The sequence below is a fragment of the Pezoporus occidentalis genome, unplaced genomic scaffold (assembly GCF_034315485.1).
Source record: "Pezoporus occidentalis ecotype Australia unplaced genomic scaffold, CSIRO_AGI_Poc_V1 ctg18, whole genome shotgun sequence".
Classification (NCBI taxonomy): Eukaryota; Metazoa; Chordata; class Aves; order Psittaciformes; family Psittacidae; genus Pezoporus; species Pezoporus occidentalis.
Window position 1 is genome coordinate 9,981,488 of NW_026913640.1, and position 27,648 is coordinate 10,009,135.

Here is a 27,648-nt window from a genome sequence, read left to right on the forward strand (position 1 = left end):
AGCACAGGAAGACCAGGTGTTTTACAGTCTAGTAATTTGTCATATTTTAGTTCATTATGCCACATGTTGACAAGTTTGAAGACTTAAGTCTTCTCCATATGAAATTCCAGACATAAAATTAATTTACCATGCATCTTTGAGCATCTTCTTGCTCCCTTCTGACTACCCTACATCCCATGAGATTGTTTTAAGATGTGAAGTTTTCAAATAATCTCAGGTGGTTGTCATCTGTAAAGTCAACCTGTCAAAATTAATTTCCCTCCCATACAAAATGTGGAATGATTCACGTATATGTACAAAAATAGACATAGTAAAAAAGATGCTATTCAGTCCAGTGCAGATATTTCATCTTTACGAAGCACACGGAATCTTCTGAAAGTAATTTATGTCCAAGAAGCAATGTCTAAATTGCACTCAAAAGGAGACTGCAATATACCACCTTTAGGTATGACCATTTCTTTTTAAATACTATACTTCACAGGTGGGCAATTTAGCCACGAGGCTGAAGGGTGAATCTGGGGGGAAAAGAAACAAAAAACAAAACAAACAAAAAAAAACCACACACACAAAAAATACCAACAAAATCCAAAGCTATCATTCTTTACTGTTACTTCACAAGTTTTGTCTTCTATTGTTTATAGCAAAGGTAGAAGAGTTATTTCTCTCTATAGACATACATTGGTTTTACATGTAATTTCTATTTAGAATATCCTGAAAATATGCAAAAGCACAGCATAGATATGAAACTGTAAATACATTACAAGATTGTCCAATTCTACGTTAACATACTCAAAACAGCTATTTAAAGCTATTACACACCACAAAACTCACTATGCAGCATTCACTTTCCAAGCTGATCGTACTTACAGGGCATATTCTGCTAGAGGCAATCTGAAAACATCAAATACTTCTTTATTCTTCATTAAGTAAACTGAACGCAAGTAGGATACAAAACACTGAAAGAAAAATAAAAGTATTCAATAAAAAAAGGGAAACCATTCAATTTCCAACACATTAAACTAACATTCTGCTGTTGCTCTGAATACAAAAGTTTCATTATGAAGAGGTCTAATATTGATTTTGACTAAAGTTCTTTTACACAATACCCATCAACTAAAATTTATCAGTAGTACAGAAATGATGGAACTTCAAATATCCAAATATTTCACTAATGCACATTAATTGGCTGAATTTTCCAACAGTCTGTAGTGTTTTCCCTGGAATAACATAAAGCAAATTGGTCAAAGGGAAACATCACTAGTTCTTTCTTTTTCTCCCAGCTTTTCTGAATGTTGTCATGCTACACTGATATTTGAATCATATGGAAGCAAGAACAGACTGCGCTGTTATCAACCTGAGGTGTCCAGACTTAATCTTAGCCTCTAACAGAAAGCAATTCAACTTTTACTGTGGCCTACGGAAATTCATTATTACCTTGCATTTGTCATCAGTTCATTACATATGCACAACGAATGCAACCCAGCGGACCAACACAAATTCACTATACAATGTCTACTAACACCAATTCAAGGTTGAAGTTTCAATTAATCCCAGACTTTAACCAAGAAAACTGGAAGCTCCACATAACTGCATAACTTAATCTTGTGTTGCATTTTCCCTTCGTTCTTCCCAAAAGGAGAGATTCCTACTCTTCTCATGTTTCTTTTATATAGTTTATTTCTGTCTATTATTAGCAGTATAAATACTGGAATATTTCAAGTATCAGAAAAGATTCTTGGATTTCTGTTGTTCGTAACCTAATTTCTAACACATGCGAAAACTCCTACCACAACGCTTAAACCAGCAACACTAGGAACAATAGCAAATTCAGCTCATAGGGTTATATTCAAGCATACCATAATCACACCCTTGTTCTGCTACCTACAGACACCTATCGGAGAAAATTATTGTATTAATAATTCATGTGGAATTTGAAAAAAAATAAAATTCTTGTTAACCTGAGACAGAGGAAGAAAAGACCCAGCAGTTAGAGAGCATTGATTTCTTATGGGGATTCTTTCAATGCTTAAAAGAGAATAAACATTTCCAAAGGCAAAAAGAACAAAGAGACAGTAATTAATGTCATAAAGTCATACTTCTCCCATTGGCAAACTGAAATAAAAACTATTAATTGTAAGATATGTAGAGCTACGAGATACACTTTTCAAGCTGCCCAACACTTCATTATAGAAGTAAATTTTCATTTGCTTATTTTTCCAAATGCTAAACTGTTGGGTAAAGTTTCCTGTCTAGATTATGTCTTTCAATTAATTTTAGCAGTGGAAGGTGCTAGCATAATCCATTCAACTGCTACTGAAATGAGGTGTGGAATAACACACTTGTTTGCTCAAATTAAATTATTAATCATTTTAGGAGGACAACCAGAAAGGCTTCAAATTTGACAGATCTCATTAATCTACTGCTGTCTAGCTAGCAGTGACAAAAATAAATGACAGAGACTCTTTTTTCTATGTAGTGACAGGTGGAAAAAAGCAGGCTGATCCAGAAGTATCTTTTCTGTGAATCTGAGAGCTGCAGATCCAAAGATTTACATGAGTCACTACACGCCGCAGGGTAGAAAACTCATTCTGCCTGTTGGATAACCTACAAAGCCATCCACATACTCTACTAGTCTATCTTTGGTACACATGGTCCAGAAATTTATAAATGATAGACAAGGGGCAGAAAGAACACACCTTTTGCACAGGTATCAAGCCCTACGACAACTAAGAATGAACCGCCAAAAAAATGCCAGATGTTCTAACTCGCATCTATCAGCTGTCAACAGGGTTCAGCCCACTTAACCAGGTTTGTCATGGAGTGTATGCAGGATGGTGTTGTTCTATGTTCAAACAGACATCTTAATTAAGGTAAGAGATCATTCAATAGTAGTATAATGATGATTAAAGTCTTCAGCTGATCTCATTCTCTATTATTTTAGACATTGAACACTTCACCAAAGTAGGAACACCCAACACCTAAACTAAACTAGAAAAGTTAGATACAGTACAGAAATTTCCTAATTTACAAGAAGAGAAATGAAACACAGAAAGAGCAAATGACTTCTTTGATTTTTATTTGGTTTCTGTACATTCACTTCGAGCTCCTTTCAAAAATGCTGTCATCCCTCTTGGATTTTATTCAATTCTCTTAAGACTTGGTCACACTCTGCACACATACCTAGACAGCAAAGGGAGAACAAGTTTAGCTAACCTGAGCTTTTTTCCTACTCTTCTATCAATTGCTGTTGTCCTCTGCTATTTTTGCTAGTATGAAATCACTTTCAGAGTTTTTTTTAAATAACTGAACTTTACAAAAATGTTGTGTAAGTTAACTTACACCATTACGGAAGATGTTAAGGTTGGAAAACAGAAACATAACAGCTCTATTACCATAGTAGCTAAAGGCCCCCAAAACCGCCTGAGATTATTGTACTAGAAATACATAAGGCAACAAGTAATACGCTCTTCTAGTTTTCTATATTTAAATTTGTTTATATATTTCTTGGATAATAGTTTTAAATATTAAAACCCATCCAATTCAATTTATGTGCTGTTTTGACAGAACTCAAAGTAACAGGGTATGACTGGACTCTCAGACACATCCCTCTGGGTGTAATGAAGATTTAACAGACAGACATCACCTCAGTGTCCTAGCACCCCTACACAGCAACATTCAAACTAGCAAGAAAAACACATTCTTTTTTAAACCAGTTTTCAGACCTGGATGAATTGATTAAATATTAAAGTTACAAGAAATGCCAAAGGGCAGCATCAGTCCATAAGAGAAACTGCAAAGTTTTCAAAGAAGCCCCAGCCTATTCATCCTCTCTACAAGCAAAGGCAGAGGAACCATGTCCTATCAAATGAACCATGAAGTTTGTTGAAACAATTAGCAATCAAGTACTTACTTTCTTCTTTTTTCTTTTTTTAAACAAAATAAAATATTCCTGAAGTGAATCAACAAGCTAAGAGGACGCATGCCCTCAACACAGTAAACTGCATCCTACTGGAACTTCTGTGCGTAGCTGTGCTGTTTCACTGTTATCTGATCCATTCAGGTATTTATTTCTTACAAATGTCAAGAATTTGGCAGCTTGCAAGAGACAGGCTAAACAGCACAACATCCATGCCTTTGAGAAATCCAGCAACCCAGATAAAGATCCAAGGCCACAATTTTACTTGGATCATTTTTATTCTTTTATTCACTGATACATTAAGACTACTGAGGCACATTTGCCCAGTATGTCTGAACACTCATCATTAATTAAATCTTACTAAGGAGGAACACTTCTATAATAAACCACTTGTCCATACATTAAGATTTTCAAAAACCGAATGTATATAAGTTTGTCTGTAAGATGACACAGCACTGCTACCCACAAATGAAAAACTGCAATAAATATGGCTATTTTAAAGGAATTCAAAATTAATTTTTTTATCTGTAACACTGTCAGACAGCTCATGATTGATCTGATTCTTGTGCTACTTTGAAACTTTATCTTATTTAGCCCAATTCAGAATGATATCTCTCTGCCTTTTAAGAGACCTTAAAAGGCCAGTGCCAGAAACAGAGGCTTGTTAGTGTTTTCATTCCAAGTAAGATGATGCTGACTTCCTTCTACTCGCATCCTCCCCCAGCCAGATGCTCTGTCACTTCTGATACAAATTTGTGCAACAGCAACTTCCTGTGGCAGTTACAATTGACTATAATATGCCCCCAGTACATCTGCCCTCTGCAACTTTTGGATGAAGCATTCCACATGCTAGAAGTAGTTCTTTGTTCACTACAGAAACCTGGGATACCTAAACATCAAAAAGTACCCCCTCCCTTGATCTGCCAGCAACGCTGCGCCTAATGTCACCCAGAATGTAGTTGGCCTTCTTTGCTGCAAAGGCACATTGCTGGCTCAGATTTACCCTGTTGGCCACTAGGACAACCTGACGCCCCAGGTCCCCTTCTGCAAAGTTCTTTTCCAACCATTTGGTCACAGCCTGTACTGGTGTACGGGGTTCCTCCTTCCCAGGTTCAGGTCTCAAATAGCTGGGAGAGACTCAAACAAAACATTAAAACCCCCTCCAACAGCTGAGAAGCACTGAACGCTAAATTAAAAATTACTTTCATGTCCAAGACTCTAAAATAAATATGTCCTCAAGTATTTGCCTCAATTTGGGCTGGACAGCAGTAGGTCAGCTGGCTCTTCAGACATCAGTGTCATGAGCCCATGTTGAGCCTATGTCAACTTAAACAGGCTAGACAGGCATACTTACACCAACTGCTAATACACAGAATCATAGATTCATGATTACTGTTTCTATAGATGCCATTGTTTAAAAGTTAAGAAGTCAGAAAAATTCAGCAGCTGCAAGCACTATTTCTAGGGCATACCTGAGCAGGTCAGTTATGCCAACAGCAGTTCAATTTAACTAGCATACCTCAAGAGCTATAGTGCAGCAGATGACTTACCCTTTGAGCTCTCTCTTTCAACTCCTGATCTTGAGCTAAGAAAGCTTGCATTCTCTTTTGGATGTCTGTAAGTTTTTCAGGATTAATTCTAATTAAAAAAAAAAAAAAGAAGAAGAAAAAAGTTAGCTTTTATTATTAGAACATGCAAAAATAAGCACCTATTAAGTTTTCAGGAGTATTTTCACGTCTTCTGCACTGCTTTAATACGCGTTAGTTATTACCACTCTGAAACAGCTTAGAATGGAACTGTATTAAAGATGAAGCATACACTCCTCAAACAATTAATACATAAAAGACAAATGGAAGCTCAAACTTTTTACCCAAAGACAGTTTTCAGTGAAGCCACAATTAGCAGTACTTCCTGAATTTATAAAAACGCTGAGAAAAAAAATAAATAGAAAAAACCATAATGAATTACAGTGCTACCTTATACTGAAATAATCTTCATAACAAAATTCACAGCATTTTTGACAAGCTTAAATAAGATCCACTGCCCTGAGAATGCTGAAATTTAAGTACTTCTTTCTTACAGCCAGATGAGCAAAAATAAAGTACACTGAGATTAAACAAATTTAAGAGCTCCTCAAAATATTGATCAAGTGAATAAAGAAGAGTAACTATTACAGAAAATGCCATTAAACCTACTAGGAAGGTATACAATTCCTCTTCCAGACTCTGGATTTTTACACTTACACCCATGATACCTACACTAATCCAGGTTTATTTGCCCATATCTTTTCTTATCTACTTCTGGTTTTGATCTGCTAGTACCACTCTAGTATATCAGATAAACTACCAAACATCGTAGGAGGTTAGTCCTCAAGCAGAGGTCAAAAGAGACGCACAGGTTTCTCAATATGGTCCTTGCTCCTGTGGGCCATGCTATCCTGCACTGTACAACAAAACACAGACTTTACTGAAGAGAGTCAAGAAAAAAAACCCAAACAAAATCATGTCTCTTCACATAGCAATAAGTCACTCTAAAAAACCATAACCAATTAAAATACAAGGTAAGAAACACTTTATAGTTATTTTTGTAATATAAGACATTATGATCATCTATTATTCTTACTAAATATGAAAGCAGCAATTACGCAAGGGGTTGGAGGGTATTACTTTAAAGACATGAAACTCCCTCACCATTTCAATTTCTTATCTCTGCCAGATACAGGTAGTGGAAAACTGTAGTGAGCACAAGAGCTATGTGGCTACAGTTTTAGTGAAAGATCAAAAAGCCGAGTTCCAGTTTCAAGCCAGCACATAATTTGCTCTGAAAGTGTAAAGACTTAAGAAAAAAAAAGAAAGAGGCATAAAAAATTCAGTGGGGAACAAACTGACCAAGTCTTTGAAATGCAAAGCAGGATGGAATGCACACAAGACACCAAAGATGGAAAAAGTAAATAGAAGGCTCTTCTAGATTTTAGTCTACAAAACAAGACTGAGAAGTTGACAAAATATTTATGATTCTAACAAAGGAAAAAGGTACAAATACAAAGTATACAACCTCACTGCAGAGGAAAGACAGCAGGAAGAGTAAAAAGGCTGGCCAGATGAAATCAAAATGTTTACAATGATCTGAAACTCAAGAAGAAAGCTTAAAGTAGGACTGAAGACAAGTATAAAACAGCACAAATACTAAGGACGAATACTAAGAGGAAAGGGACTCTTCATCAGGAAATCAGGGACTGTAGTGATAGGACAAGGGACAATGGGTTCAAACTTTAACAAGGGAGATTAAGGTTGGACATAAGGACAAAATTCTTTACTATGAGGGTGGTGAGACACTGGAACAGGTTGCCCAAAGAAGTTCTGGATGCTCCATCCCTGGCAGTAATCAAGGCCAGTCTGAATGGGGCCTTGAGCAACCTGGTGTAGTGGGAGGTGTCCTGCCATGGCAGAGGGGGTGAAACCAGATGATCTTAAGGTCCTCTCCCACCCAAACCATTCTATGATTACATACATGGGACTATTTGGAGAGACAAACCTAAAAGCTAAACACTTAAATGAATTACCGTAACTTATAAGCTTGCCTAACAGCTAAGAACCAGTAAGCTAGAACCAACTATGCAAAGACTATAAGGGGATTTTATGATATTGACAGTCCTTTTAACTAGGCTGTTTATTTCTTTTCTTACTTTGTGAGTACAGATCTCAAAGATAACCCCTTAGGAAGCAGCTTTTATCGTGTTACTCAAAACTGAATGCAATTAAGTAGTCTCAAGGTATGATTAAAAATAATTTCAGTTTACAGCTTGCATCAAAAACTTTGAAGTTATAGACTCCTTACAAGTATGTACATAATAGTTTATCATTTCAGAGTAATTTTTTGCTATATTTGAATGCTTTAAAATACAGTATTTATTACTGCATACTTGCATTTTCCCTTGCTCTGTTTGAACAATGAAAAAGAGATATATTGTTAAAAGCTGTGAATTGACAGCCTGTACTGATTAGAAAAGAATGGGATACTAACAAGCTCCACAGGGAGCTTATATTTAAAATTCAAAATTAAGGAAAGAGCCCAAACACTAGCCTTTGGAATAGGTGCTCTGGAAAAGCGAAAAAGTTCTTCCCCTCTCTCCTGTCAAATTATGGATCTATTTTAAAAACTTTGTCTAAATGAAATAAAAGTGCTGTTTGCAATTCAGAAAATACAAAACAAGGAAAGTGACAGAAGACTGGTTCTTGTGATTCTTACACAAAATAATAGGCTAACTAGAACAGCAAAACACACACTTTGACAGTGATGTTTTAGAAACATAAAACCTTCAGAATGAATTTCAGAAGCCTGCAGGGTTAAACCCTGTTGGCAGTGAGCAATGCTCATTACCTTCTAACATGTGAGTTAGGCTGTAAGACTCGAAATTCTTGAGAATCTAATATTACATGAATATGCACAAACCAGACCAGAAGACTTGAACAGAAGACCCAGAACATGATCCACGGGTTGATGCAACTTCTTCATTAATTTATCAACCGATAAAACATGCCATGGTTGTATTAATTGGGAAAGTGGCTAGAAGTAAACAACCCAAGCAAATTTGTGGTTAAAACTTTTGAGGATGAAACTGGTTTGCAATCCAGAAGTAATTACAAGGAATTTTTATTTTTTTTTTTAAGGATTTTAGTTAGCCTGTTATTAGAATGATGCTAAAACCATTTAAGCCTTATCCACACTAGGCAGACAATTCTCTTCATGATGATGTTACAAATACTAATAATGTATGTTTTGCACATTAAAAAACTGGATCTTGGGGCAGGTTTTTCAAATCTATTATCAATCAAATGCCCTGACCTTGCTTATAATGACTCCAGTTCAGAACGTTACTTGAATGTTTTTATTATGGGCATATGTCTTAGTATCTTGGCAAAAGAGTGAATTTTTGGGGTGATATTCTAAGAAAAAAAAAAAAAAAAAAAATCAACCAGAGAGTTTTCCATCAGATTAGCAAGAATGTGTTAAGAGATGCAGCCATGGATGTCTGGAGAAACACATCTAACTTGTATTATAAATAGAAGATGCATTTACTGGGAGGGAAATGAAGTATTTGCCTTATTAAAATTGAATTGTTATTCTGGTACAAAAATACTGATTTGGATTTACATGGGTAAATACAAGCTAAAAAGGCTTTTTTACCATTTTCTGTGATAAGCTGTTCAAACAATTAACTGCATTACTCAAGACTTTAAGAGCTTAGGTGAAATATTTATAACGTGCATGAGATCAGATGTTTATTCAAATAAATTATTTTAATAAATATTTTAAGAAGGAAAAAGATGAAGTTTGGAAAAAGAGACAATTTGCTTAGGCTGTGGTGGTTATACAACAGATCCTTTTAATGCACTACAACGCTTACAAGAAAATAAAGTATCTTATTTTAATTCAGTTTCTTTAACTCATTTCTTTACTGATATTGTCCACATTCAGTTGGGGGTTTTCTGGTTGGTTTTTGTTGTTGTTTTCTGTTGCTTGGGCTTTTTTTAACAGCAATGTCAAAAGAAAGCGTTAAGCACAATTAAGACCTCTGGTAGTTCTTTGACTCCATTTTCACTGTTTCAGAAAGAGTTGTCTCATGTTTGAAGTTCACACATGTTCTAAACCAAACTGATAACATACGTTTGACCAGAAAAGGTGTATTTACTTCACTAACTACTGTATATATAGTTTGCTACATAGAAGTAGGACTCATAAGTGCAGTTCACAACTGTCTCCGAAATGGTGTATCCTATACATCAAAAATACTTGCAAAAGTAAAACTAAACCTTAAATCTAAACCTTTTTAGTTAGGTTTAGTACAGCCTTTTGTACAGATAGCATTGGCATCTACAGGTATCCATCGGAATACTCTCTCTAGTATGTAAAATGACCATTTAGCCACATCTCTTATTTCCTGCTCTTTAACTGATTCAGAAAGATCATGACAAACTACAGGAATAGTATAGAACTAAGGAAAAAAAAAGGTAAGAGACACAAGAATAGTAACAGGCATAAGAAATATACAAGGACAGATTAAAGAAATTGTAATTGTTTAATCTGCAAAGAGAAAGAGGTAGCATGATAATGCTCAATTACATAAAAAATAGTTGAAAAGAGTAAGAGAATAAATCATTCCCCATATATTCTTGGCACAGGACAAAGGAAGTATTTCACTTAAATTACTTCCAAGGCTTATCAGATGCTTGAAGAAAAGACGTTAATGGTAGGAACTGCTGCGTATAGATGAGATCACTTCAGGAAATTGTGAATACATTAATTGGCAAGTTAGAAAAGCATCTGATAAGAATGACTTGTGCAGCTCATCCTGCCTTTGAGAAAGGGATGGAATAGGTAATCTCTGAAGTTCTTTTCCTTCTACAACACTACCAAAACAAAATGATCCCCTTTATTTGTCCAGCTCCAGGCAACTCAAGCATTTTATTCCACCACAGTTTTCATATGTGCATCACACAATATTCCTGTAGACAGAAAGCTGAATAACAAACAGACCATGAATCACTTACTTGATTTCACTGATGGGTACTTTCTTCTGTGCCAACTGTTCCACCATACCCTTTTCTTCTGAGGGAAGCAATACTAACAAAGCTTCACCACCTTCTTTGTACCTGGTGAGGGGAATAAAAGAGAGACCTCAAGCAAACATGCAAACAACACAACTTCTGTTAATGTTTTCAATATCCAAGAATTTACATTTGCTTCCTTAGAAGCATCCCAAAGAGGATGGTTCCTCTCTTCACAAAACAAAATCCTCACTTCACAAAACAAAAAGAAGAGGTAAACCAGTTAAGTGATTTGATAATATCTCCACCTGAGCTTATTTCAAAATACATCTAGAGCTCTACACATCTGGGTCTAAGACACAGATTCAGATTAGTGGATCTTTTCTTCCTTACATGAGAAATGTTAGTGGCAATCAAATGGCACTTGACCAAAGCTTACCATACTAGATCAGGCTACTTGAATTCACCCTCTAGCAACAGGCAAATCTTAACACTTAGTAACAATTGAGTCTCCTCTGCATATCCTACCAGCAAAGAAAGTAAAAGCTAGGAAAGGGTAAGTGTCTTCACCCCAAACAACTACTTGCATATTCAATAGAGGCTTCAATAGAGGCTACTCTTTCAACAGGTCACAAGGGCATCACTGAAAGAAAGGCATAAAACCAGGAGTTCTTTCATTTACAAAAGCAGTATTTAGGTACAGAAGATATAATCAGACCAATCCTGTAAGAACAGTATCTCAATCTAGTATTCACTCCTCAGCGCACTTAACAGCCATGTCAAATATAGACGAAGTTGGTAATTACTCAAGATACAGGGTAAAGCAACGTCCTGTCCTTTCTTTGTGTAAGAAAATTACAGGTCCTACTTTTAGCAATTTAATGAGATTCATGGAGTAAAAAAAAGACCCAACAGCATCAATAAACAAACAAGACAGTGGGTTTAAGTCCTACTGCAGAAGCAGTAATGATCAGTTAGCATGTACGCATTATCTAGGCCCTTACCTATCATAACACAGATATTGTTTCCTCATTTACATTTACAAACAGTTCTTAAGAGTACAGATTGGTAGGAAAATATTACATGAAGTCCTCCATTACACTAAAAAAAACGATACCACAGAATTTCAGAAAGATGACAAAACTGGACAGAATCCAGCTCACAACCAACTGATGAGAGCAATGGGTGGGAGAGAGCAAATTAAGAGACTGATCAATTACTATGTAAAGCAGCTCTAGACTGAAAAGAGATAGGGGGAAGTCCCCAAGCAGCAGCAGATTGTAAGCCTATATGTACACTTCTATGACTAAGTGCTCCACTTATTTGAAACAGAAAATTCTCTTTGTATTTTTTTTCCAATTTTTCAATTTTAATTATTTTTCAAGCTGGTAAAACTTTCCATCCATCCTCAGCATATCTGGTTTGTCCTTTCTGTCTTCCTATAAGGAAAGTTAATGGTTTCTTTTATCTTTATTCCACTCTACTGCTATTTTACAGATCTTCAGCTTCTGTTAGTCCATCACACATTCCCTTGTTGGGTCTTTACTCCAGTTGCATTCGCTCTTCTCCATCAAGAGAACCGTTAAGGAAATGATACTATACCAAAGATATAAACTGGCAGCAGAAGAGTGGGAGTACTAGTTTTTCTTTGATATCACATAGAGCAAGGCTATGCCAGGATAGGTCACACAACTTTCCAATAAAAGCTCAGGAATGACAGAATGAAACACCAGTGCAGTCTGTGCATAGAAAAGGGAACGTTAAGTGCTATTTAAGGAAGTCTTAGAGTCAAGACTCTTTGGCTGAAGAGAGGTTTTCAACCGAAGGCCAGAGAACACAGAAGGGTGTTCTCAGGCACACCAAACACAAACCATACCATTATATGATGAAAGTCATTTCAGATGGAATACAGGAAGCTCACATTTCTCCAAGCATAAATACTTCTCACTTGGCAAAAAACAGTACTGCAGAACTGTTTGAAAACTATAAACATTATCTGTCACAGCATAGTAAGCAATGCAAATAGCAACAAAATCTGCAGTTAAAACACTCTGACAGCTTTTATTACAGCTCTCTGCTTACATTTGATGATTTGAAATATCACAACAAAATGCTCTTGGATGCTTCCCCGCACACCTCCCAGTGCTATACATGATGAGTTTACTGACTGAATTTTAACGATAATTTTAAAAATTTTAGTAAGTGTTTCCATCATGGGATTTTAACACTCACATTCCAGACTTTCAGATTTTACACAGAAATCACATTGATACCACACAGGATATGTCTCTGCCACACACCAACACTGCATAAGTTTACCGGTTATATATGGTTTGGTAAGAGTACCATAGAAATGGTAAGACATTTGGACTTTGCCTGAACAATACTGCTTTAGGGATGTGGGTGACAGAGAGATACTGTATAAAAACTGTAACAACTTTATTTTAATCCATTTTATTAGCAGACCTAAAGTTTCTTAATGCAGAAATACCAGCTTCCACGATCTTTCTAAAAAAATGAGTTCTAAAGAAACCCATATATAAGTTTGGTTTAAGACAATTTTTTGTCTTTACCAACAGCATAGGAGGCCATTAAGTCACTGCTGACCACACATCCCATGAATGTTTGCACCCTTCACATAATAATTAAGATTGGGCATGACTTGCTTACATAGACCGAGTATACCTTCTAAGAAAGCTCTATGTATTTTAATCCAGCCATACTCTAGATGATACTTCCAAGAAGCGGGTGCCTGTCAGACACTGCCACTTGCACAAGCAATGAAATCCTGGAGAGCCACAGAACCTTAGAGGACTTTGCATTTTACGGCAAAAATTGATGATCACAGTTTCAAGGCAGCTAGTTATTCATCAAAAGAACCTGAGGTCTCAGAACACTGCTGGAAAGAAGGATGAAAATATTCTCTTTAATCTACCCAAAGCCTGTATCATACAGGAAGACAGAGATAATGCTGTTAATACCAGTCTCTCACCGATTTAAGAGTATGGAGTAACACACAGCTCTGTTCTTCTCTTCAAAACAGATGATATGAAAGGAATGGATTTCCTAAAAGAGTAACATGAATGTTCCAATACCTGGAAAGAATGTCTGTTTAGTGTCTTAATAAAAATCCTCCTCATTTGTCAAGATGACAAAAAAGTCTTGATCATACTATATAAACACCTACAAAGGATGTTTTTGCAGATTCTTTTAGTCAAAGGCATGAAATGATTTGTGCTGTTTTGTAGCTTCTGGCATTTCTTACCCTGGGGTGCTTGACTTCACATTCTTAAATTGTTGCTTTATTATATTTATTTTATTCAGTGTGCAACATGCTATGAAAGGACACTGTATTACAAATCATGGAAGAAATATCCATTAAGGGCCAGAGAGTGAAGATATCCTCTCTTGCAAGCCACAAAACCAAACTCAGGCATGATACAGTACAGGAAGTATCATTCTACGTTAGTTTTACTTTGATAGCTTTTCCTCAGTACCCATGAGATCCCACTTAAAATAGGATGCAGGACAAAGATGAACCTCCAACCTGACCCTTGAAAGGTGTTCCCATGTGTTGTAAGTGCTAAACACATTAAATGTCAAGTCAAGTATTTTTCAGAAAGTACAAATTCAGAAGATGCAATTCTGAAGGCACATTCCACAGATGATCCAGAAAAAGAAAATAAGCATTAAACTTTCTATCTATAGACAACAACTAATTCAATGTTTACATTGTCTTGCAAAGTCTTTATAAAGCAGAAATAGTACTAGAGCCAAGCAAAGAAATAATTACATTAAAATAAACAAAGACACAGAGGTTTCCAAACACCTATACTTTTTCATATTTTGGCAACTACTAAGGAAAACAAAAAGCAACCCTAAAAATTTCTAAGATCTGATGCCTTCAGAAATTCAAAGGGACTGAAAGACATCTGGTAATCACTGATGCAGTGTAATCTTTTTCCTTGCCTACTTTGGAAACATTCGCTCTTTTACATGCCAGTATTTTAAATGTACTTGAAGTTAAGGAGGAACAGTCTTTGCCCATTTTTATATTGTGCAATTTATTTAATTAAACCAGACAGTTTAATATTAATGCTGCTCCTTAGGGCTAAATATGAAAATGAAATCATTATGGAATTGAGAAGGCTGAAAACCAAACCATCTTAAGCACCATCTGGGATGGTTTCTGTCTGTCCCAGGGGACAGATTTTGCAAAGACAGCAAAATATGAACCCATAAAAAGGGAGTTTTACTTGGATAGAGTATTATCGTATTTTTCAAAAAAAAGAAAAGAACAACCTAGTAATGTGGTAGTAAGAAAATTATGGTTTTAAAGATAACCTCAAAAAGAGGTTGCAGTGGAAATTTCAGTTTTCCAAAATGTTTTCGCTCTGTCTTTCATATCAAAAGCTTCTATACTGGCAAACTTACAAAACTGGCAGAAACAGTAAAGAACACTTAGATCTTGTTTCTATCACAATGCCTAAAACATCAGAGAAAAGAGCAACTCTCAGTATTCTAAGTATTTAGCTCTCCACTAAAGCCAACAAAAGAACATTTATAGTAGACAGATAAAATCTTAAAACCTTTATGGATGAAGAGTCAACCTCAGCTAGTGAAATTCTTCAGGAGGACTACTTCTGCAGATGAGACGACATCAGGAGAAGTTCTCCCCACTCTTGCTCACTGCAGCCTTCAAGTTGTCCATCATCACTAAACTCATGTATCTGTCCTAAGAGGCTAATTCACTCTGGAGACTTATTATTCACTACATCTGCACCTCAACTGTGCTGGAGAACAGTAAATTAAAAACCTCAAAGTAATCAAACTTTCTTGCATGTGTAGTAATTGATGATATTACTCATCTTGTCATCTCCTCAAGGTGATCAAGAAACCAGAGCAGGCACACATCTTCGCATTGTTAATTTGATAGTCTCTCAGGATATCAGATACAACTCATTCTAATTCTATGGAAAAATGCATCTTGCTTGCAGAAAATCTTTCAGGGAAAAAAACAAAAATAAAGCAAAAATAAAAAAAAAATAAACAGATGATAAAAAAGAAAAAAAAAACACCAAACCAATGCATACTTCCAGTTCTTATTTTCTAGTGTCTTGTTGGTTTCAATACTTATCAGAAAGGCAAGTAACTTCTCTGCAACTCAATCTTTACTTAGAATCATAGAATCAACCAGGTTAGAAAAGACCTTTAAGATCATCAAGGCCAACCTATACCCCAGCACTGCCATGTCCACCACTAAATCATGTCAATAAAGACCTTATCTACATGGTTGTGGAACACTTTCAGTGACAGTGATTCCACCACTTCCCTGGGCAGCCTGTTCCAATGCATGACCACCATCTCTGTGAAGAAATGTTTTCTAATATACAGTCTAAACCTTCCCTGGCACAATTTGAGGCAATTTCCTCTCATGCCACCACCTGGGAGAAGAGACCAGACACTTCCTCACTACATCCTCCTTTCAGGAAGTTGTAGGGAGCAATAAAGCCCACCCCTGAGCCTCCTTTTCTCCAGGATGCACAACCCCAGTTCCTCCAGCTGCTTCTCATGAGACATTCTCCAGACCTTCACCAGCTTCATTCCTCTTCTCTGGACCCACTCCAGCACCTCAATGTCTTTCATGCCATGAAGAGACCAGAACTAAACACAGGATTCAACATGCAGCCTCGCAAGTGCCAAGTACAGGGCACTGCCCTAATCCTGCTGGACATACGATGGTTGATACAGGCCAGGATGCTGTTGGCCTTCTTGGCTGCCTGTGCACAAGCTGTCTTATGTTCAGATGCTGCTCACCAACGTCCCCAGGTCCTTTTCCACTAAGCAGCTTTTCCAGCCACTCTTCCCCAGGCCTGTAGCATTGCATGGGACTGTTGTGACTCAAGTGCAGGACACGGAACTTTGCCTTCCTGAACCTCATACCATAGGTTGCTGTCCAGACCCCTCTGCTGACAGGCCTGTAGTTTCCAGGGTCTTCCTTCCTGCCCTTTTTATAGATAGACCGGCCAACCTCCAATCTTCAGGGACCTGCCCACTAGACCAGAATTGCTGATAAATGGAGAGTGGCTTACTTAGAAGCAATGAAGCTGTGACAAATCATTAGCACTTTAAAGCAAAGGGTAGGAATGATATATTTACACTGACTGCAGATGAGAAAAAGGATACCTACAAACAAAGGCAAGCACCAAAGGCTGGACAAGAACAAAAAGTAATAAATTATTTAGGACAATGTGGTAGTGGCTAAATAGAAGCAGAGAAAAATAGTTTAAAATGTAAAAAACCCCATTTCCCTAACAGAGAAACACAGAGTTGCCAACTAATTCCATACACAAAATCACACATGCATAAAAAAACAAACAAGCAACAAAAACAAAGAAAAAACACTAAAATCAAGAGGATCATTTATTCACCAAGACAGAATCTATCTTAAACTTCTGCAATAAGATCACTCTGAACTGAGAGCTGGAATGGTGCATGAAGAAACTAATAGCATGGTGACGATTCAGCAGGACAGGACAAGAAAAAATGCTTTTCATGCAGGCCAAACAGACACTCAATTTTTGCTAATCTTCACCTGTCTTAACCTACCCCTGATCAGATCCAGTCAAAGGCTGCACATACCCCTCACTGATACTATTATAGCAAACAATATTACCATTACCAAAAAAGGCAATAGATGAAAACATAGCATGGTTATTAATCAACTCCACCTTGCCATGCAGCTAGAGTTGAGCTTGTTCTAACTACATTCAGAGTAATTTTACATCCTTACCACAACCATCATAACATACAGTGCAGTCAAATGCACTGTATTTTGTCAATGACACACGAGTCACAGTGATACCAGAATAAAATAGGAATGTAAACCATCTGATTGATGGTCATCAGGCACCAGTATTTGTTCTGCTGTAGGGCAGACATCCAGTACGGAACAAAAAAAAAGTTATGGGAAAGCAATAGAGAGAACTATAAGGATACCCTGCATGGATATGCAGACCCTACAGGAAACGTTACACAGGTTGCCTTGAACATATGTATTGCAACATATTTCCCTAACATTTGTATTTCAGAAGATACAAGTTGATGCCAAATTTCAAGAGAGTTAAAGGCAGTATTTCTGCTTTGTTTGGCAAGAAAAAAATAATCTATTTTAGAAACTGGCAAAGGAGAAAATGGTATGATGAGATAATCATAAAATTTGGAGATGGGTAGCAGATATAAAGATGCTTGCATTACAGTTTCTTGAACTGGGATTTCCCATTACAAAACTACTCAATATAAAGGAGGTGTTTCTGAAGATATTTATCATACATGAACATGCATTGAACCATAAGTATATATAAGTTTTATGCTTTGGAGGTCACACATCTTCACCTGTACTCAAAAAAAGAAAAAAAAAAAGTGGTTTGTTGCCTGGGGTTTTATTTTCATCTGTAACTTCATCAGGACTTCACCAAGTTGACTTTATTAAAGATCTAATTTTAGCCTAACTGGGCCAGGATGTATAGTATCAACATATGCTGTCATCTCATCTGTCAAAAGACAGAGAAGCAAGTAAGGTAGCACTGCAGAACTTGTGAGCTTAAATCAAAGCCAATTCCTAAAACGTCTAGCATTCCAGGAGAATGTTGCTTCCAAACCAGGAAGCAACCTTCAGATACTTTAGTATTGCAGAAACTCTCCACAGTAGATCCCTTCAGAGGAAGGAAATCAGGCACAGGGAAGACAAATCAATTTCTCAACTGTCTTATTTCTCACCCAGATCAAATTTGTTAGACTTACCAGAAGTAACCAAAAGACTGCTTTCCTTAAAACATTAAGGTCAGCAGTTAAGCATTTGGAGTAGCATCAAAACAAAGCCCACTGAATTTACCTGATTTTGCATGTGCCTTATGACACAGTGTAATTATGTTACTTTCACTCTTCTTCCGCTGGACCGTTTGTTCACCGTACATGGTTGCCAAACTATTAATACAAAACTATTTAATAGTTACTTCCACTCTGAAGCCAAATTATTCACCATGTAAGATGATCATTTATTCACTGCACACTATTCACATCCTTCTCAAATATTCTGGAGCACTTTATTTTGCAACAGTCATGTTCTTTAAACCTTTGCTTACAATTTTAGTTTCCATAAATAAACCAGAAGACAATTCCATAGCATTGAATAACTCACAAGTAAAAATCAAAAAGAAGCATAGATCCCTGCTTCTAGAGCAAAGATTTACCCCTTTAAAGACTGAAAGAATATGCCAGTGAAATTATATATGTATTTGTGAATGTATACATTACTGCAAGTGAGACTTGAGGAGGGGGGGGGGGGGGGGAAGTGGCACATTACAGTTCTTCATCTGTTGTAAGAAATACTTGAAAAGAAAGAATCACCATCTAAGTATGCCAGTATACATCCAGCTTTTGTAAGGCAGTGACTTCTCAATCTATAGGTTAGCTGAAAACTGAACAATTGTGCTTAATATAATAGGGACTAGAAAAAAAGTGAGTCAAGTTCTATTATTTCTGGCATGTAGTTTTTAGTTTAAAATTATTTTCAATTTGTCAATACATTAACTACATTAGTGAAGGAAAAAGCATTTCATTGATTCAGATGTTTGTATTGCACTCTCTGTGTAAAGGAACAATAAGGCATCTATAAATATATACCCCAAGCATATCAAAATGGACAGTTTTATTCTGAGAAGACCTATTTCAATCTGATATGCATATGAATAAATCTATTCACCCACACAGTATCCTTCAACAAAGGAAAACTAATATCTATATCTACCCCTAAGGCCATTCACGGAAATACAATAATCCATAGTTTCATTTTAAAATTCAACTGTTAAATCTTATATAATAAGCTACCATTTTTAAACATATTTCTTAAACAAAGTAACAACTTTAGATCTTTCATACTGGGCTCAAATTCAGGAGTTTCCAATCATACTACCGTCCCAAGCCTTCTGACGGGATGAGGACTGGTGAAATCTAAGCTTTGAACCAAGAAAACACTATTTCTCCAAGCCCAGGAGCAGAAAGAGGTTTTTTCTCTCCTGCGCATCATACCTTCTATGCTGCTGGATTTCTGCGTAACATGGCAATTTGTTATTCTGTTTTTACAAGTGACAAACGAGAACAGAATACAAATGCATGAAAATCAGAATTTCTATTCCATCTACATGATCAATGGTCTCTTTTTGTAGTAGATACTTTTCTTTAAAACAAGAAATCCTTAACAAGAGATCTGTGTGCACTGCTGATACCGTGCTATATCATCTACAGCAAGTTTTACCACAGCAGCCCAACAAAAATTACAAGAGACTAGAAAGGGTGCTTGTTATTCACAGCTGAGCAAACGCTGCAAACACCCTGTGTTCACTGCTGGTTCCTCAATTCAGAGGGGGAGAAGAGCTCTTTCCCATGGGTTGTGAACAGCCCGACATCCCACAGAGCCCATACAGACAAACAAAAATTGAACCGACTTCATTTTTTGATTTTTGCTTTAGCTCACTTCTAATGCTTTGTTCACTACTATTTTCCCATTGCACAGTCTTCAGAGTTCAGTATCCCCAAAATCTTATCAGTAAATACTGCTATGAAGTAAGAGATTTGTGAGGTTTTATTTTGCCTTTCTCTGATCGCTTGAAACTCTTTTCCTGAATTTATGCCCATCCATAACCTACTGCCAAGTTGTGAGAACAATGCAACTGTGTTTTATTCATATCACAAAACCACAATCCCCTTCGTTCAGTCGTAACTGGGTAAGTGTCCTTGTTTGCCAGGCAGACCTAATCACAAGAAATAACAGGCAAGAATAGGCAGCGGCTCACCAACCTTACCATGCTAGTCTCAGAATAAAGTGAATTCAAAAGGCCTTGGGAGGTTGTCTGGTCCTCCAGCCTAGACTATAAGCAATCAATTTTCCTCAGCAGCTGTGTCCATTCTACTGCATTAAAATGTATGTGCTTATTTATTTCTTATTACAGCTTGCAGTATGGCTTCATGTCAACAGGTAATAACCTTAGCCACTTATTATTTCAGTGTATTGGAATATTCATACCATGCCATTATAAAGAGAATTCTAATGGATAACACAGTGCAGTGCAGCAAAACTGCAGCACCAAAGACCACTGTCAGGAATGTAGCTAGCTTACAGAGTTTAATTTTAGAGAATTTAGTAACGTGAATTGCAAGTTAAATATGTGGTGTCAACAATTTCTTGTGACCTCCACCAGCAGCTATTTTTACTTAATTTGAGTTAGGACGATGACTTGAATGAAATATAACATGAGATGATCCAAACACTGCATTTATTTTTAAAGAAGCATCAGTAAAAGCACTTCAGTGGGTCTTAAATATTAAAAATCAAACAAGAAGCTGCCATATTGAATGTAATGCTTCTTCAGGACCCAAGACATGTATCTTTGGGATATAATTCCCAATGAAAAAGGAGAAAAGAAATATCATCGAATTTCCATCATTGAAAAAAAATCCATTGAGCCCCTCGCATTTTGAAACACTTTATTGCCACTTGCAAGGATTATTCTAAAGGCTCATTAGTCTCACTTTCACACATATATTGTGCAATTGCTTAAATAGAGCCTCAATGAGCATGCTTCAAAGCACTCTTCATGACAGAGTAAGATCATTATATGACCTGCCCTTTTCACCTTTTCAAAATTTGATGTGTGTGTATTGTTCAGTATTCACAAGGCATCAAAAAAATCTATAGATCATTTAAGTCTTTATTCATACTTCTTGGCTCCAACCATCACATCAGCCAGTACAAAGATGGTAGGCAAAACAGTACCTTGCTTTGGGAAGACAGAATTCTTTTTGTCTTCAGAGCATAATTATACCACAGGGAAAAAAGCACAAGTAGAGCTAGATAGAACATGCATGTCTGTATGAACACTGCATTTAAAAACAACAACAAAACTACAGATTTCCAAACTCAGTTTAAGCATCTAAGAAACCTAACCAACTACTCTTGATTAAATACCATCAGAAGTCTGAGCCTGAGTCAGACCTAAATCCTATAAAGAAGTTCTGGACATACCACAAATGAAAACTACAGAGCAAAAATATTTATTCTGTTTAACCTTCCACTACCAGTGTTTAAAAAAATAAAGAAAAAAGGTAAAAACTAATACTCCTGACAGAAAGCTCACTAAAATCAAGTACTAGTTTTCAATAGTCTCCTCTGAAGGGAAAGAAGAAAACAAAGCAGAAGGAGGAATGTAATGCTGAAAAAATATTTATTACTGAGACATGCCAGGATACAGGTACATCCAAAATACAAGATATTTACGCATGAATAGAAAGCCTAAATAGACTCTTCAGTGTCTTTTCTACTCCTCAATGCATTCATGACTGAAAGAAAAACATCCCTAAATATGTTTTTTTCATGCCATACAACTTACAAAACACATTTGGAAAAAAGCAAGTATCGAGGTGCTTCAAAAATTATTATCTTCTGCTGTCCCCTAGTGGCACTGGAACTTGTTTCACAAAATTGATCAAAGAATATTTTTACCTGTAGGCTTCGTAGGCTACAGAACAGAAGGCATCAACAGAAATTAAAAATCAGAAGAAAATAGTTTTGAAGACATCTGCTACAAGCAGGTCTTTCACTTTGAATTTATGAAACTAAAAAACCTAGGTAAACACTGTGATCCAGTATTTTAGATTACAGACTTTTCTAAGATATTGTGTGACAAAAATAGAGCCAAAATACTTATGGGCTTAGCCATGACACTGTCAGCATTTTAGAAATTCTGTTAGTGAACTAGTTAAGACTTTTAATAAACACTTTAATAGCAGTTGGAAGAAAGAGCTTCCAACCGCTCCAACTGTAGCATATCTTTCAAGTTTAAAACAAAAAAAAAAAGAAAAGAAACAACCTCAGACCACTCAAGATGCCAATTCTGCTGTAAAGTAAAAGGATTTCTGGACAAATCCCAGATTTTCTTGATCTTACTTTACCATAAATCGAAAAATGCAGGAGTTGCAATTTCTGTTCTTTAGCAGGATAAAATGTAAGTGAAATGCTACTTAGGGAACATGGTGGTCTTATCCACTTAAAAATCAACCAATTTGTTTCATCTTAGGTAAGGCTTTGAAAAACAGTAAACTCACAGAATCATAGAATAGTTAGGGTTGGAAAAGACCTTAAGATTACCTAGTTCCAACCCCCATCCACAATTATTAGTCAAAGTTTTTTCCACCCCATCCACAAAATCATTTCTCTCTTAGCTTTCATATTTACTTTTGCATCACAAAATAATCTGCTTTCAGAAGTAAACAGTACTTGGAATCCCAGGTTTAATTTCAGTTTAAGTCTCTTAATTAGCTGCGAGATTTAATTTAGCTTTCATTCTATGCAATTATACACTCTCATAAACCCATGAAAATTTGTCATTACCTCTAACCTCATTAATGAGGACTACTAAACTGCAGTTCAGTTCATTTTTATCTAGTTTCTATAAGAAACACAAGCTTCTCACACTAACTGTAGCTATTGAAAAACAAGTTTCTTATTCAACACTTTTTAAAGAGTTCACCGAGAAGTACACTCTCAATTATCTACATTTAAAACTGCATTAGCATATTTACTTAGTGCACAGTATTTACTTACAACTATTTAATATCTCCTTTGTTGTATTTTCAAATATTTATTTCATGCTGTTAAGTTCACTAAACAAATCTCTTTCCAGGACTGCTTTACTTTGAGGACAAGTGAGCCTGTATGTTTCTCCAAAATGAAAGCCCAAGGTAGGTATGTTGATCTTTGTATCAGATTAAGAAACAGAGATTACCCATAAAGCTTTTCCTACAGAAGGAATTTGTTTTCAGTATCAGCCACCACCCTGCCAGTTCAAACAACTTGCTCAGATGTACTCCCAATTTCCTTAAGGTCTGGCTAGTAAGAAATTCACATAAAAGGAAATGTGAACAACAGCCCAGAGAAGAAAGGAGCAAGCAACCTGCACAACCCATGGCTTACGGCACAGACCATCAGCTGCATTTTGTCTGAATCTGTCCCTCAGGCTATCACAGAAGGCTGTATTTAAGAAGCTGCTTGAAGATGGACCCTTAAGATTGCAAGGCTAAATCCTCCTCAGAGTGACATTTTATTAAAAGCATTAGGGAAAAAGGGGGGTTATTCATCTTTATGTAACTGCTTCCCCTCTCTAAACCCACTTACAATACATCTTCTCAGTGTCTAATGAGAATCAGAAAAAGGCCTGAGGATTGTAACTCCAGGGAGGTGCTTTAACCCAGCAACACAGCTCGGCAAGAGCCCAAGCCTCCAAGAAACTGCCAATTAAACAGTGCCAAATATATCGTTTTCCCTTCCATGATGACAATATGTCATAATGACACTATTACAAGTCTGTGTGGAAGCCACACAGATTTGGGAATAAATAAAAATAAGTAAGAAACCCCACAAACAAACACAAACCCCCAGAATTCTAACTAAGACTATATGCATTTCTCTCAACTGGCACACATGAGATTATATTTGGATTTGAATTTAGCCAAATAGCTACACATAAAATTTGCTGGGTTTGTTAATAGACAGGTTTGGGGTTTTTTTCCAAATGCACTTAAAAATGTATTATTTCTTTCTAATATAACAGATAAGAAAATAGAGAGCACAGAATAAAACAGGGCAGAAATGTTATTAATTACAATTAAAACATGGCTAGAATTTCCACATTCTGGAAGAGGGCTGGAAGGTACACACTCCTATAACAGTCACCAAAATTTAAAGCCATCTGATCCAGGAAGACAGATTTCAAAACCCTACAGTGCAGTGCTGATGTCCTACTCTAAGCAACTGCTCTCCTTAGGTTTGACAACCACCTATATTGCACACCCTACTACAAACAAACTAAATTATGTACCAGACAGAATGCCAAGTCTTGCATTTCTTTCTTCAGATAATTGTGTAAGGGTTTTGATCTACTGAATTACATGCAGCTCCTATTTCTCTTAAAAAATCTGCTTCAGAGATCAAGAACCAGGTTTTTCAACAGTGTATCTGGGTAACTCCCTTCCGTCATAAAGGCTTAACCACAAGCATTTTAACTAAAGCTATCCCAAAGAATGTAATTTTACAAACTACTCGGAAAATTAAAAATTTAACCTGTAATTAACATTGATTCCTTCCTTCCCAAGTTAATAAATACGGAAGATTTATTTCCATTCTTTTGAAGAGTCTTCAATGACACAACGAAATTGGATCCACAGTCTAAAGCCTAATTTATCTATAAAAGATGGTTGCAATACAAGCTTTTCCACTCACAGACATGCTCAACTCAGCCTTTGAGGTAATCCTGCCAAGTGCAAGAAGATTTTTGCTTCTTCACTATTAATCTTCCCTGATCAGATTAAACAACTAAGCGTACATTTTCTGGCTGCTGTAACATGTCCCTGAAGCTTCACCAAGAAGTGATTACGCCAAACCATTACTCTTATGTAATTAAAAGGGTCTTCTGGTGATAACAGCCTGCCTTTCTTTCCAAATTATATCTTGACTTTTTTTTCAAATGAGTCTTCACCCAATTACCTGTCCCTACAGTGATAAAGTTTTAAACATTAAAATATTTATGAAAAGTGAAAACAAACCTGGCTGTTCTTCCTACTCTGTGGATGTATGTGTTTGCATCTTCTGGACAATCAAACTGAATAACCCAGTTCACTGCTGGAAAATCTGTGTAAAGAAAAAAAAAAAAAAAAAAAAGAAATCAGACAAAATTTAAGCTCACTATACTCAAAATCCTACTCAAGTGCATCATATTGTATTGAAGTATTAATTCCTGTAACAACCATCACTTAGACCAATTTACAAACATTGGGTGCAACCTCTGAAATGAAAATTAATTGCATGTATTAGCATATCATAAACAGTCATTCTCTTCAAAGAAAGCTAAAATTAATGCTGTCTTCATTTCCTAAATTATGACAGTGCACTGAATGGAACATAATTTCACACTTGACAAGAACAGACATGCTTTGTGTGACACATACGATGAAACACCATTACATTTAATAATTAAATAATAATATCTGACCCACTTTTCACCTACAGGATTATTATTCTATACCACTGGCTTAGATGTGGAGAGATAGCTCTACCTCAGCTGTCCACATACAAAAATACCATAGCCCCTCTCAAAGACAGAAGGGTATACTGAAGCTTCACAAACAAGTCAACATTGAATATGAAGGATATCATTAATAAGAATTTTCTACCTGCTGCACCTCACCCAGCAGCAGTGTGTTCTGCACTGAATTAAGTTTGTGTTACTTCCCAATCAAGACTGCAGCCATGCTGTAGTGCACTATTATACCTAAACTCTAAACCCAGATAACCACACCCACAATAGATCCTCACCAGTGAGATTTCAGCAGTGTAAAAAGTATGAGAAACAAGTTTCCATTTCTGCCTTCAGTTTCTAGAGCACCTTCCTTCCCTCCATAGATTACTGATGACAAAACCTTACATTTGGACAACAGGGTTTGCTATCTGAAAGAAGGCTGCATAGACTCCTGAAAACAGTCTTGTGTCATACTTCAATGCCTCCAAGTACTAAGGAAAAAAAATTTGAAAAAGGAAGAAAAAAAAAAGTCCAAAGTATCCACTAAAAATATAAAGAACTAAATGAGAATTCAGCAGGTAATGACCAGAGGAAGAAACTCAAGCCAAAACAGGTCCTACAAATGCTCTTGCTTTTTCCCCTCATCTGTTTTTCCACCCCTTAAGAATACATTCCTATAATGCCATTCACAGTTCAGATATTAAAATTTCTTCAGGTTTTCATTTGCACATACTGGTAGGTTAGTAATTTTTCATATCCTTTGGAAAAAACCCCAGGATACAGGCACATAAGAAATACTTAAAACTGCTGAAACCTTGCCTTACGGCATGTAGTGAGTAAATACATCACTATTAACATTTTCCCTTGTTCCAGATACTTGTCATGGAACATGGCTAGAACAACTAGATCATCTACAGACTTAAATAAGAAAGGATAGTTACCACTGACTATCTTACTAAAAGAAGTAATTTCAAGACTATGTAGGTCTTTTTTGACAAAAAAAGAAAAAATAAACACAAATAAAGTGGGCCTCTTAGTAAAGAACTCTTAAGAAGCATGTCTCTGACAAGACACCCTGATGAGCTCTTAAGCAAACTACAGCTTCATGTCTTACAAATCATGTTGGTCTTCAGAGCATAAAGTCTGATAAAAAAATCTCAATAGAGTCAGATCATCACTTTGTGAAAGCCATTGCTTCTGTGGGTACATACCCAGACCACGAGCTGCAATATCCGTAGCAAAAAGTACTGCTGCTTTTTTCCGAACAAAACAAGTGTAGACTTCCATTCTCTTCATCTGCTGCTGCTTGCCATGGAGTGCCAGTACAGGAAGACCAGGCTGAAGCTTACAGAACACTCGGAATAGATACTGAACCTACCCAACAAACCAAGAAAAAATAAAATTTACTATGCAATGTTAAACTTATTAAGATCATACCCAGTATCTAGCAAATGACTTAACACATCAAATGAAATACATTTTTCTCCATCCTGGAGACCAGAGTTGCTATGGAGGAAGGAGGGAAATAGCCATACCTCTTTACAGCTTGCAAAAAACACAATGCTCTTCTTTTTCAAGTGACTTCTCAGGAAGGAATACAACATGTTTACTTTCTGCTGAAGTTCACAAACAACGTAGTTCTGATCCAAAGTCGCTGGGGTACTAAAAAAAAATAAATACATTCAGATATCGTTAGTTGCCAAAACATTCAAATGAGAAAGAAAGGAAGAGACTGTACAGCCATACAGTATCTACAGAGCTGCCTGACCTTTCTTTTATGTCAAAGGTGTCTGACAAATACCCAGAAAGAGGAGAAAAGAAAATGAGTCGGGATGGAAAATTCTCCCGCTTTGAGGAACAAGTCATATAGCAGCACCACTATAAAGCTACTCTTGAAAGAAAAATCAATTCCCTCACTAAAAGCCAATGAGGAGGGGTGGACAGCTTTTGACATTACTTCTAAATTCGTTTACTACTAGCAAGCCAAACTCCTTCCACAGCTAAGCAGCAACATTCAGATTGCCTTGACTTAAAATGCAGTTTTGTCTTATTA

The 27,648-nt window shown here is 36.4% G+C and overlaps 1 protein-coding gene across 1 annotated transcript in view; it reads right to left on the reverse strand.

The window, feature by feature from the left end:
- Positions 1 to 27,648, reverse strand: part of DDX10 (DEAD-box helicase 10) — a 174,742-nt gene that overhangs the window by 134,874 nt on the left and 12,220 nt on the right. Inside the window, exons 7-12 of the mRNA XM_062615306.1 lie at positions 27,131 to 27,257; positions 26,807 to 26,969; positions 25,123 to 25,207; positions 10,468 to 10,569; positions 5,467 to 5,554; positions 868 to 956 (exon numbers count right to left, since the gene is read on the reverse strand). Coding sequence (XP_062471290.1) covers positions 868 to 956; positions 5,467 to 5,554; positions 10,468 to 10,569; positions 25,123 to 25,207; positions 26,807 to 26,969; positions 27,131 to 27,257 — 654 coding nt within the window. The remainder of the gene's footprint in view (positions 1 to 867; positions 957 to 5,466; positions 5,555 to 10,467; positions 10,570 to 25,122; positions 25,208 to 26,806; positions 26,970 to 27,130; positions 27,258 to 27,648) is intronic.